This window comes from Chaetura pelagica, unplaced genomic scaffold, assembly GCF_000747805.2.
Source record: "Chaetura pelagica isolate M959 unplaced genomic scaffold, ChaPel_1.0 scaffold78, whole genome shotgun sequence".
NCBI classification, from domain to species: domain Eukaryota; kingdom Metazoa; phylum Chordata; class Aves; order Apodiformes; family Apodidae; genus Chaetura; species Chaetura pelagica.
The window spans coordinates 1,908,168-1,920,896 of record NW_009954492.1 but is presented as its reverse complement, the minus strand read 5'-3'; the positions used below and the strand labels follow the sequence as shown (position 1 = coordinate 1,920,896).

The 12,729-nt window shown below is 39.1% G+C and overlaps 1 protein-coding gene across 2 annotated transcripts in view; it reads left to right on the top strand.

The window, feature by feature from the left end:
• The window catches only part of KIAA0319 (KIAA0319 ortholog), a 30,323-nt gene that overhangs the window by 16,275 nt on the left and 1,319 nt on the right, over positions 1 to 12,729 (top strand). For both annotated transcript variants that reach the window (XM_010004522.1, XM_010004520.1), the window contains exons 10-18: positions 90 to 213; positions 1,383 to 1,515; positions 2,396 to 2,544; positions 4,488 to 4,639; positions 5,822 to 5,960; positions 7,185 to 7,344; positions 8,604 to 8,746; positions 10,131 to 10,253; positions 11,673 to 11,763. In XM_010004522.1, coding sequence (XP_010002824.1) covers positions 90 to 213; positions 1,383 to 1,515; positions 2,396 to 2,544; positions 4,488 to 4,639; positions 5,822 to 5,960; positions 7,185 to 7,344; positions 8,604 to 8,746; positions 10,131 to 10,253; positions 11,673 to 11,763 — 1,214 coding nt within the window. The remainder of the gene's footprint in view (positions 1 to 89; positions 214 to 1,382; positions 1,516 to 2,395; positions 2,545 to 4,487; positions 4,640 to 5,821; positions 5,961 to 7,184; positions 7,345 to 8,603; positions 8,747 to 10,130; positions 10,254 to 11,672; positions 11,764 to 12,729) is intronic.

Genomic DNA, 12,729 nt, shown 5'->3' with positions numbered 1-12,729 from the left:
TTTCTTTTCACATCTGCTCTGTAAGACCTTTCACAATCCATGAACGTCTCTGCTTTATCTCGCACTCTCTCTTTAAAAACGCCGGGTAGGGAGTACGGACACCGTACCTCCAGTTGTCTGCAATGCAGGAAGGAGATTACACCTTCCAGCTGACTGTCACAGACTCTTCGAGGCAGCGGTCCACAGCTGAGGTCACACTGATTGTACAGCCTGGTGAGTCAGCTGCAGGCACGTCTGGGTCCCTCAGGGGTGGGCCAGCATGATGCCTTAGCACTGCCCTCAAGTGCCTCATCTCCCCACATTGCACCACTGGGATGACAGTCGGAATGTCTGGCATCCCTGTATCAAGGAGTCTTCCACCTCCTTTTCTCTCAAAGCAAGCAGTGCAAACAAGAGTAGAATCATAGAAGGTCCAGTCCAGGTGGTGATCCTAGTGGCTCACACTAGCCTGATTATTTAAGGTAACCTGCACAGAGATGGGTTTGAGTGTACTTCTAAAAGCCAAAGTGTAGCTCTGAGTTTAATATTGTCCAAGGTCTCTGTTGCAAAGCTGAGTATCTGTCAGTGCTTTGCTCAGTTTTCTTACTGTTTTGCAGTTCTTCTTCAAGAGTCCTTGTGTCCTTTGCACTTTCTAGGGAAAAGGTTCAAGTAAGGAATTTTCAAAGGCTGCATCTTCACACGCTTGTACAGTTTGGGAGCTAAGTGATGAATGGGCCTAAATGGTCCAGGCCTCATGAGACTACTTTTGTTGGTTGGTTGGTTTTTTTTATGATGATGTGTTTGCCTGTTGAATCAAAAGTGGCCTTTTCTTCCTGTTTGAAGGTCTCTCATTCCACCATGGGGCAACATTTTGTTATAATAAGCATTTTGTTTATTATACATCTTTTTGTAGCTGACCCTGTCTGGGAAGACTTTACAGTGAACATTTACTGCAGAAATCAAGAACATGAATGTGAAGTACAACATGTGGTGGTGCCTTTTAGACATGTTATAGTGTGGAACTAGGAAGATGCTGTTGTCTAAGTGAGGCCTAAGGGGAAATAAATATCCAGGAAAATGGTAGCATTGCCAGTTTTACCATGCCAGTAAAGCAAAAGTTGAAAACAGAATAATAGGCTTTATGGCTGCACTAAATCTTCAAAGCTCTGAAGTGCCTTCAGATATACCTGTGAAAAAGGGAGGTACTTACTGTGGGATTTGCCTGGTTACAGAGCTGGTCTCTCACACCTAGTATTTTCTGGTGGCTTGTGCACATTATACTTGTGATTGGTAGCTTTGAGCCAATATGTCAAATCTGTGATAAAAAATTCTGTGTGAAGTCTTCTCTCTGGCTGTTCTTGCCAGTGACTATCTAGCAAATGTACATGAAATATTTTTTACAGAAAATAACAGTCCTCCAGTAGCAGTGGCTGGCCCTGACAAGGAATTGACCTTCCCAGTAGAAAGTACTACACTGGATGGAAGCAAAAGCCAAGATGACCAAGGCATTGTCTTCTATCATTGGGAAAATATCAGGTATCTAGAGATTTTACTCTCCAGAAAATCTCCAGTAAAATAGAGAATGAAGTGAAAGTGATTGGGTGCAAAAGCCTCCTAGCAGTTGTGTTGGGTAATGCACCCTTTGAGAACTGCTTTGAAACTTTTCCTGCTCAGGATAAGGGTAACAAGATAAGATACAGAAATGTTAAGTTCATCTTGGACAATCTCTGGTTACGTTTTGCAATGTATCATTTTGAGGCCAACTGTTGAAATGTTAAGAGAAAATTAGAGGAAATTCCATATCTCCTGTTAAAATGTGAGCAGCAGGCTGTCCAGTAATGTACAGTTTTCCCATTAGTGCTTAGAACTAGGGTTTCTCAGTCAGTTGTTTGTTGAATAATGAAGTAAACTGACAATCTGTTTAGCCTGAGCTTTCCATACTAGGTGACTAAAACATTATTGAATGATGATTGAAAATGTTTCGTGAAAGTTTTTAATTGTATGTTTGTATGCAAAATGGATTGATCCTTGGTAAAAGGACAAGGTATTACCTTATGCAGCTATTGTACCCATGGTACAGGAAGAGGTTTGCTGGCACCCCAAATATTTTGTGGGTGGCTTTTACGACAACAGCATTTATATGCTCCCATGAGATAGTAGAGCAAGGAGGTTGAACTTCTGGGGTGCATTGTCTACTCTTCTAATAACTGGGTATGTGGTGCTTGGTTGCTTTGAATGTCTTGGGGGAAAAAAACAGATTGTCTAAACTAAACTCATATCTCATAGTTCTTTAATCATCAGTGTTAATAGTCGTGGCAGAACTACAATATACATAAAAGCAAATGGCATGAGCAGTACTGCTGGAAGAAAAATTTGGCTGGCTGTGCAGATTTTTTTTTTATGTGTTTTGTTTCAGTGGACCAAGCTCTGTACAGATGGAAAATGGCAACAAAGCAATAGCAACTGTGACTGGTCTTCAGGTTGGTACCTATCGCTTCAGGTTGACTGTGAAAGACCAACAGGGCTTAAGCAGTGCATCTGTACTATCTGTTACTGTGAAGGAAGGTAAGCCTAGTTGCTGCTTCTTACGATATGGTAGACAACTTGCCAGTTGATTCACTCACTCTCAGAATATAAAGGAAATTGGAACAGAAAGGGGTAATGGGTTTTTTGGTCATATTTGAAGGGAATGCAAGAAGAGTTACTGCTATTTTGTATTAAAGTAGTAATGTGAATGACTGGTAGTAAAGTCACTTATTGCAAGCTTTTTTAAAAGTTAAATGTATGCAGAATTAGATGTAATAAACATGCTCCAAAATACAATTTTTGACCATGGTGTGACTACTTCATTCAGAGGATATGTTTTTCTTTTATTCCCAAAGTTAGGCATTGAGCAGAAAAGCAATTTTACTGTGAGTTTTAAATAACATCCAAGAAATGGGGTCTCAGCGTGTACCAGTTTCTACCTAAAAACTTAATCTTCAAAGACCTGGTTTTTGTTTGGTGTTTGTTTTGTCTGTTGTTGGTTTGTTTTGTTTTTTTTTCTATGCAGAAACAGTTACTGTGGTGTTCTTTTAGTATCTTTTTTCCTAACATGCATGCTGTAGAAGAGGCATTAGGATAATAAAACCTATTGTGTGAGATAAGAGGTGCTGTCAGGTACTCCTGACAGATTTCATAGCTTTGTCTTATGTTGCATCATCAGGTTTGCAGGTAGTGGTAATCCAACCATCTCTTTCCTGATCCTGTTCCTTAGAGAGTGATTTTAGCAATCTCCATGGGCCTATGCCTCCTCTTAAAGAAGATGGTGTAAAACATTTAAAATCTTGTTGGGTCCAGAGTTTGGCTTTCTGTTGCATACCTTGTTTTTTGAGGGGAGAGATGCACTCTGGCTCTGCAAGTATGGTACCCTCATAATTTTTGAAATGTTAGTAGAGTTGTATCAGATTCATGGCTGGTGACTTCTTTGAAAATGGTGCAGCCTTGTTTCTTTTTCACTTGGTATCTCTGCAAAATGAATGCATCTTGGAAGAGGAGCTGGACTCAGTTTTACCTGTGTGTATCACTGGTTGAACTGTTCAAAAGTTTGTTAGGTGATTTGTCAGAAACACATAGCAACAGCTCTGCCCAAGTGGGTCTCATTCATGCTGTGAACTGTAGTAACAGTTTGTACTGATTACAGTCACAGGTTCAGTATTAAAAATATTCAGTGCTCCAATATCCAAGTTTAATCAACTGGTTTATTTGGGAGAGACAAGAAGATCAGTTGTAGTACAGAGAACTCTATGCTGTTCTAAGGAGTAGAGTTACAGCCAATGCTCTGGAGATCTGCCCAATATTGAATTATTTATGACCAACCTAGTATTCAGGCCAGCGAGGTCAGTCTCACAGCTTCTTGGAGCTTTGCCTTATCAATCATATTCTAAAAAAAAAAGATCATGTGTTTGTATTTGTTTGGTATTTTTTGGGCATATTCCCAATGCATGCCTTAATTTCACTGGTAGCAGTAAGCAAAAAGCATTTTGGAACTGTTTTTACTCTTAAGTTTCCTGGGTACACATTGCCTAAGTACAGGTATTGTGAAGACGTAAGACCTTACACAAGCTCGGTTAGGTAATAAATGCTTCTCAAGATAGGATGGGATGACCCTTCTCTGCTCTTGAGTAGGCACAAAATCTTTTTGCTTAACTGAGAAGATCTGACACGTAATTTATTGTGAGACTGTAAGCAGAGTACCCTGCAATACTTACTGAAAAATATCTTTTTGGATGGTATCTTTTACAGGTATTCTCCTCAGGGTGCAGGTCTGCTTTTGTCAGGTTGTAATAATCCCAAAACCAAAATCTGTTTATCCATTCATTGTTTCCCTCTCCCTTCAGCATGAGATTCTATTGTTATTGTCTGTAGTCATCAGGTTAAGAGTTGCAGTGTGGGTGTATTGGCAATGGCGTGTCACATTTTGAATGTTTTGAAAGCAAATCCTTCTCCTTCTCTGTTTTTATGACTAGAAAACAACAGTCCACCCCGGGCGCATGCTGGTGGGAAGCATGTTCTAGTGCTTCCAAATAACTCTGTTACCTTGGATGGCTCAAGGTCTGCTGATGACCAGGGCATTGTATCATATTTGTGGATTCGAGATGGTCAAAGCCCAGCAGCTGGGGTAAGTTTCTTGAAGGTTGTAACTGGAAAAAAAATTCAGGTTTTGTTATGCATGGAGTATCACTGTAGTGGGGAAAGCAGGTATGACTCAGGATACTGTGGGGCATGGTGTCTGTTTCTGGTTTGTCTCCCCTGCTTTTCTCTAGTGATTTTGTTTCAAAGGGGCTTGTGATATTTTCAGTACAGCTGTAGAATATGGTAGCTAAGAGGACTGCAGCAATGTGGATCTAGTTGGGAAAGACTTGAGACAGAAGAATGAAGTTGTCTCTTAAAAAATAATTGGTGATAATACCAAGCTAATATGTTTGAGAGAAGAGTATTCCAAAGAGAAGGGAGGGCTCAGAGAGCAAGGAGTGCTGGTAAAGACTAAGGAATCACATCTGGTACCAGATGAGGCAAAACTTGGAAGTGCAAGATAAAAGTATTTGGCACTGGATGTATAGATACCTTCCCTGGCAAACCATAGTAAATTGCCCAGGTCATTAGGGCAGTGGAGTCTGCTCTCCAAGTGGTAGCAGACAGCAGAAGTACCTCATGATAAACTGAAGTTTAGATGTCAGCTACTAATACTGTGATAACTTCTTTTGCCTATCCACATAAAGTGGTAGTCACAGTCAGAAAAATGGTGGCAAATTGGAAAGAACTGGGAGAGAAGAAACAGCAAAATTATAAAGATTATAGAAGCAATCCACATGAGAATATGAGAAGAATGAATTTAAATATAGCTAGTAGAGATGATAGCTGGAAATACATGAACTCCAAGAAAAGGAAATAATTTTGAATATAAGGAAGCAGAACTAAGGAGAGTGAAGTAAAATTGTTAAGAATAATTTAAGTGTCTCAGATATTCAGGCAGATGAGTACTTGAGAACATCAGCTTTTCTGTCTGGTTTTCTTTAATGAAAATATCCGTACTGTACAGCCACCCTCATTAACTCCCACTTCCAAATTTGCCTTATTCTGCTATAAACTGCAGTAGGTCACATTTGTCCCAAAAGCCAATGCAAGAACACACTCTGTCATCACAGAATTACTGAATTACCTTGGTTGGAAAAGACCTTAAAGAACAGAGTCCAACCATCAGCCTAACACTGACAAGTTCAAGTCATATCAGGTACCTGACTTGATATTCACACCTGCAACTTTATCAGAGGGTATGACCATCCCGGTACCTCTTTTGCAGGATGTGATCCATGGCTCAGACCACGAGGCAGTACTGCAGCTAACTAATCTGGTGGAAGGAACCTATACTTTTCACTTGAAAGTGACAGATGCCAAAGGAGACTCAGATATTGATTCAGCAACTGTTGAAGTGCGGCCTGGTATGACAATTAAAAGGTCATCAATACGTTGTGAATACCTCATCTTTTTTCTCCTTTTCACTTACGTGTTTCAGTGTTGGCAAGATTTTCTCAAGACATAAAGCAGACACATCTCTCTTTCTACCTTCTTGTTTTCTCAATAGGCCTGAGTGTGTTAGAATACGACATGTCAGGATTCTTAACTAACAGTTACACAGTCGCCTTATTGGAGGCATAAATAAATAAAAGTTATTCTTCCTAGTTAAAATTTTTGTTAGTATTTTTGTTGCTTTTCATTAATTGTAGGTTTTTGTTTCTTTTTTTTCTGGTTGTTAATCAGTTGGGCCAATGGAAAGAGATGGGAGCTGAGTGTCCAATCACAGATTCACAGAATGTTAGGGATTGGAAGGGACCTCCAAAGAGCATTGAGTCCAACCCCCTGCAAGAGCAGGACCAAAAACTAGGGCAGATCACTCAGAAAGTCATCCAGACAGGTCTCCAGAGAAGGAGACTTCATAAGCTCCCTGGGGAGCCTGTTCCAGTGCTCTGTAACCCTTGCAGTAAAGAAGTTCTTCCTCATTAAGTCTGTTTACAATTGCTATACTGATATGTTTGATGGTTGAAAGCATGTTTCTGTGCTTGTTTTCCTTCTTTCATCCTGAAGGACAAAATCCTCAAATATTTTCAGAGTGTTTTGAATTGTTTCCTCATGGTTTGGTATTGCTTACATATTGTTTTCATGTTTCCCAATGCAGAATAAATGGCTGTGTGTTGGAAGCGTAAGTTGAGGTTTCAGTAAATGAGTCTGAACTCACTGGTCTGTCCAAGATTTCTTGTTTGTCTGGTTCCTGGACAGTTATTTTATTTCTCTTCCTCACTTTGTTGTTGAATATAGTCACAATAATTGGGCCAGGATTCTCACTAGTTATCTGTGAACTTTGTTTTATTTGCAAGGCATGCTAGAATTTCAAGTATTATTTGACTTAACCCCCAGTTTATGAAGGTAAACATAATATTTCTCAAATTGTGCATTTGCATTTAGACTAGCTCGCACAGTCTTGCATGCTACCATGTCAGTCTGTCTGCCTCCCTTTTGCACACACAAGAGTAGGGTTATAAGGGATATGGGTCTTACTCAGGAAAATATAGTGTTAATAAATACTTTTGAGTACTGCATGTTGTCTTCAGTTGCTAACCAAAATATTTCCCAGGCTCTGAAAAAATAGCATGTTGTTCTTCTGTCAGATCCCAAAAGGAGTGGTCTGGTGGAGTTGATTCTCCAAGTTGGAGTGGGACAGCTGAGTGAACAGCAGAAGGACACCCTGGTGAGACAGCTGGCTGTACTGCTGAATGTTTTGGATTCAGATATCAAAGTTCAGAAGATACAAGCCTACTCAGATATAAGGTACAAAGATAGCCTTCTATGCCAGGAAGACTTGTGGTTGTCCTTGACTCTTTCACAGCTCATAATTAGTTGCAAAATATTTGTTTCTAAGACAAAAAAAAATCCATGCTGTATCTCTCAACAGTATACACTGTAAAAGGTGAATTTCTTCTGCTCTCGTAGAAAATTGAGGAACTAAGGTCTTTGGAGGCTCAAAAAATTAAATGCTTTGTTTTAAAAGAAAATAAAAATCACTTTATATTTTTTAAATTTATTTTATTCATTTAAAGAAATGTGTGCATCTATTTCAGATTTTCACAGTGAAGCAACTATTGTGTTTCAGAATAAGGTACCAGCTCTATCTGGCCAAACCTGGTTTATTCCACTTTTCTCCTACTTCGTCTTTAAGTGTTTGTTATTCTAAGTATTTTATGAACATTTTCCTAGGTAGCTGGTGACAAAAATTCATTTTTTGCAGAGAGAAAACTACACAGTGGATACTTCTAAGTGTGGTGTCATATTCTGAAGCAGAAATACCTCTCTATTTGGTGTAGAGGGCTAGAGATGGCTGCTTGCATCCGGAGAGAATTACTGAGCATGATTGGTAGAACCTACTGATGACTTATCTTTAAATTGCTACTTGTTAACTGCTTGGTAATTTAAAACCCATTTTGGTCTCTATTTAGCTCTCTGGAAATCTGTTAAAATTTAAAAACAAACGGTTTGAAAAAGCTAGCATTTATGTCTATGATATTTTTAATCACAGCTTCCAATTACTGCTTTTCAGTAATTTCTGAAGTGGAATGGGATGAGGTTAACACCACCAAGCTTAGAAGACGAGGGAGGGAGGGGAGAGGTAGAGAAAGGACAGTTCCCACATGAAGTTCTCTGTCTCAATTGCTTCTCAACTTTTCTTCCTCTTAAAGTTTCCTGAAGTTACTCTAACTGCTTCAGAGTGCTTTTTGACAGGTTCTAGGTGAGAGCAGCAGAAGTAAATGTATATGTAACTCCTTTTAAAGCAGGAGGGAGTTACATTTCATGTTGTCCTCGCCTTTCTTCTGCAAATCTGAGAAGCCAGAGATCTGCTTGTGTTCCCAGCTGAGAATTAAGTCTGTGGCATTTGCATGGAGTTGACTGATCCATGGGCAGAGTTCCTTAATCTTTATCAGTTGTGACATTCATTTGCTTTCCAGAAACAAACAAAACCAAAGGCTTTAAACAGAATGTCTGACAGAAGTGCTGTTTAACAGCAGCCATGACCGTAGCTGTTCTCTCTGCAGCACTGCGGTTGTGTTCTACGTGCAGAACGGGCATCCTGCCAAGGTCATCAAGGCATCAGAAGTCTCACGAACTCTACATGTGCAGCTTTTGAAAGAGAAGGCTGACTTTCTGCTCTTCAAAGTCCTGCGGGTTGACACTGCTGGTATGTTTTGGGTCACACTTGCTCATCCCAGGACTTTGCTGGCATTTGGCTAACGTAGCAACATGGAAACAGTATATCGAAGCCTTCTGTCTGCCATCTGGTGTTTGGGCTTTTGATGTAGCTTTCAAAAAGATGATGATGATGAAGACAATACTTAAAATGCTTGTTCATTTGTTGTAAGTAGACTGGTGCCAGTTACTTATGTTCTTTTAAAAGACATAATCTGTAACAGATTATTTCAATCCCATGTGGTCTGTGTCAGGAAGACCTGAGGAATTACTATGAAAATACCCCATTCACACCATCTTTTGTTGAAAGGTGGGCAAAACTTAATACAGCCATAATACAGTATGTTTTATGTCCTTGTTTCCTTCAAGGCTTTCAATGTTCAGTAATAGGCTTGTAATGTAATTTGGTTTTATCTGTCTGTATCAGATGGTCACTGTGTTATGACCTAGTCTTCTAATATTTGCAGTATAGACAGGCTACTGGGGTTTCTTATAATGAACTTTTGCTTTTCCCCAAAAAGATGCTTGAACTTCTAAGCCTATTTTAACCTTCATTAATAATGTGAACACTTTATGGTACTCAAATAATACAGATATGATTTTTCCATCATGTAAAATCAGGACATACTGATCCAAATGCAACCAAAGTGAGTGAGTTCTGCAATAACATAGCTGTTGATTCTGTAGTAATTTCTGTCTTTATTGACCTGTTGAAAAGGACTGTTGTTCTATTTTAAATGTACTTGGATTACCAAAATGTGTAGGAGTCACTTGAAAATACACATTAATGTTTTTCTTGACATAGCAAATCTGCTACTCTAAGCTTTAAGTGGAATACATTTTTATTTTAGTCTGATATGATGCATTAATCTCACAATAACTGCTACTAGAAGTGTATGAGGTATGTATATGTTCTGGCCTCAGATGCTGTAATTCCGTTTTGAAATACTGAAATACACTCTAATTTATTTGGTGTGATGCTTGTTGTCTAGTACCTGGGAATTCTGAGATTCATCAGTTCTCATCCTTCAGAAGTTCTTACAAACAGGTCATGAAGAAAAGAACAAGTCCAAATTCCAACACTTTGACTCATCTTTATTGCAGAATAAACTGTTCAGAATAAACAGAATTAATTGTTCTTGACTTGCATACCATTTCAGTATTGCATGCCTAAGATATATTCTGTTCTTTTCACACCCAGCAGTCTGCTGAGCTGTAAATCTATTTGATGTGTAACACCAAAAGAGAGGGAGATGTTTAAAATACCAGAATGTTAAGAACATGATGCTTTATCACCTACGTAGTCTCTTAGCAAGAGGATGCATGGACAAGCTGCCCATTTACACAACTGACCCTATGCTTTGTTTTCTTCTTAGCCTGTCTTTTAAAATGCTCTGGACATGGATACTGTGACCCCATAACAAAGCGCTGCATTTGCTACCAGCTGTGGATGGAAAACTTGATTCATCGTTATCTTAATGATGGAGAGAGTAACTGTGGTGAGTTTGGGTGTTGAGTGATGTATTTCAAAAGTAACGTGTCATATTGTGAGACTGTTGACTATTTGCTGTCAGGATAGGGAATACTTAGCAAGGCGATGCTGAGGGAAGATTACACTATTTTCCAGCTGAGCAATATCTTTCTATAGAAAGATATTTTAATAATGTCTGGAAATTATAATGTATAGACAGTAGTAGCCTGTATTTAAAATATTTTTAAATTCTACATTTTAAAAAGTATCACGATTTGAGGAAAAAAGCATGAAAACTTTGTCATGAGAGAGACATCTTGCAACAATTTGTGGCCAGTTGGAAGGGTTTTTAAATAGTGTGAGCATTGCAAAGCTTTTGAGAAGTATTCATCTGATTGTTGTAATGCTGAAAAAGAGGCAAAAACTTAAATTCTCTGAGTGGGCAACTGGTACTTCTGTGCCAGAAGTATGATGTGACCTAAGTAAAGAAAGCACCAGTGATCTGGGTAAGCAATATAGTCACCATGAAAACCTCGACTTTTTAGCATGGTTATTTTCATTGTTTCTTTTGGTTTGCCTGTTGTACCTGGGAAATGCAGTTTAGGTTCACCACCTCAATCATGCCTGCATTCTGTGGCACACCTAATATATCAGCTAAGCCTCTCTATTTCAAATATTGAATAGTTTAAAGTTAACTGAATTGACCTTCTACTGAAGTTGAAATAATGCTCAACTCTTAGTGCTGCACAGACTTGGAGGCATTTGCTGAGCAATGCACTAGTCTTCAAGTAAATCTATAGCAATTTATAATTTATTGCTACAAGACACTAAGTAACCATGAGCCATGTGTCTGTGTGTTAGTGAGTGAAGACTAATTGACCAACCTAAATGGGGAGTAGGTTTTAAGCCTGAAACTGGGACATCCTGCAGCCCTGTCCTAATGCTGTATTTTTCCATAATGTGATAGTAACACTGAAATAGTGACCATACACATGTTGGAGTTCACATTATTGCGCATCTCTCTGTATCCTTCTTATGTTTTCCTGGATTTACAAATGTAAGACTGCAGGTAGAAGGATCTAGTCAGCTGTTCTTCCAAAGCATATGCTAAAATTCCATACCCAGAGTACACCTGTGTTTATTTCAGTTAGAGGACGATGTAAGTTAGGTGTAATCATGCCTTCTTGACTTTCAGTTCCCACGGATTTTGGGTATCTTGGGATGGTAAAAGGTATTGGAGTGGAAGAAAATTTTCAAATGTGCACTTTGAATATGGAAGCTGAAGAATTTTTATGGATTGGTCTGATGAGGATATGAAAGTGCCAAGTTTTCCTAAGTTCCTGTTGCCATTCCCCATTCCTCAGGGTTGTTTATTTTAATAGAGATATAATAGAAAACATCCTATCCATATTACTTTACAAAGCACTGCTGTGTTTCTTTTTTTCAGAGTGGAGTATACTCTATGTGACTGTATCTGTTTTTATTTTGATTGTGGTCATGATAGGGCTTGCCTGGTTCTGCATCTGCTGCTGCAAAAGGTACATGATTTGTGTTTCTTTTTGATGGGGTATATGCAAAAAATACTGTACACTACTGCCATATTTTAGTCCAGTCCTTAGCACTAAACCACTGAACTCTTTTCAGACATGTGAGGAGCTTCCTGTAGCTCTTTGTGTATCGCTGCACTTTGGTTGAAAAAAGGAGTATCCATTTATGGCTCTGCTCTTCTGCGTTTTGAAAAACAAAATGCCAATATAGGAGTATCTTTCGTATTAAGAGATAATTTATGTTAAAGTGCTGAGTGAATACTTCCCACTGAGTCCTTCAGATAATCCATGCTAAAAAAATAAAGAGGCATTCCCTGACAATCATTGATGTAGGAGTGTTCTAGGATATAGGAAGGGAGCTGCTCCTAACCTGGTGTCTCCCCTGAACAGGAAGGGTGGACAAGTGGGCTGATTCTGGCTGGCATGCAAGGAGTACTGCAGTGATCTCAGTCATGCAAACTTCTTAATTCCTCTTTCCTTAAACAGTTTTGCCTACTACTGTGTGTTGTTTCCCTCTCTGCCTCCCCCCTTCCTTGTCTTTCCTAGTGAGCTGATAAGAAATTCTCTTTCAAGTGACAAATCCCTGCGAGTTTTTTCACTATAGCAAGTGTTTTTGCTGCTGCTCAAAAAGCCCAGCGATTAGATAGCTTGTTCAGGTGTTAGCAAAAATGATAATGCTATCAAAGTATTTCTGGATTTTCAGGTTTTTTTGTCTTTGCAGTATGTAAAAGATGCTGTTTGAAATGCACAGTTGATACGGTTTTCCTTTTTATGGATGAAAGAACAGTTCAAATAGAAGTGTGTCCCTCTCCATGTGGGGGTGAAGCCTCACAGGCTCATGTGGATTTGGTGAGAAAGGGAATGGTCATGGAGTTCAGCTACTTTTTTTCCTTTGTCGTCATGTGGCTTGTGCCAGAGAGTGAGAGCTGGTTGATACAGTAACATAGAGGAGGGACA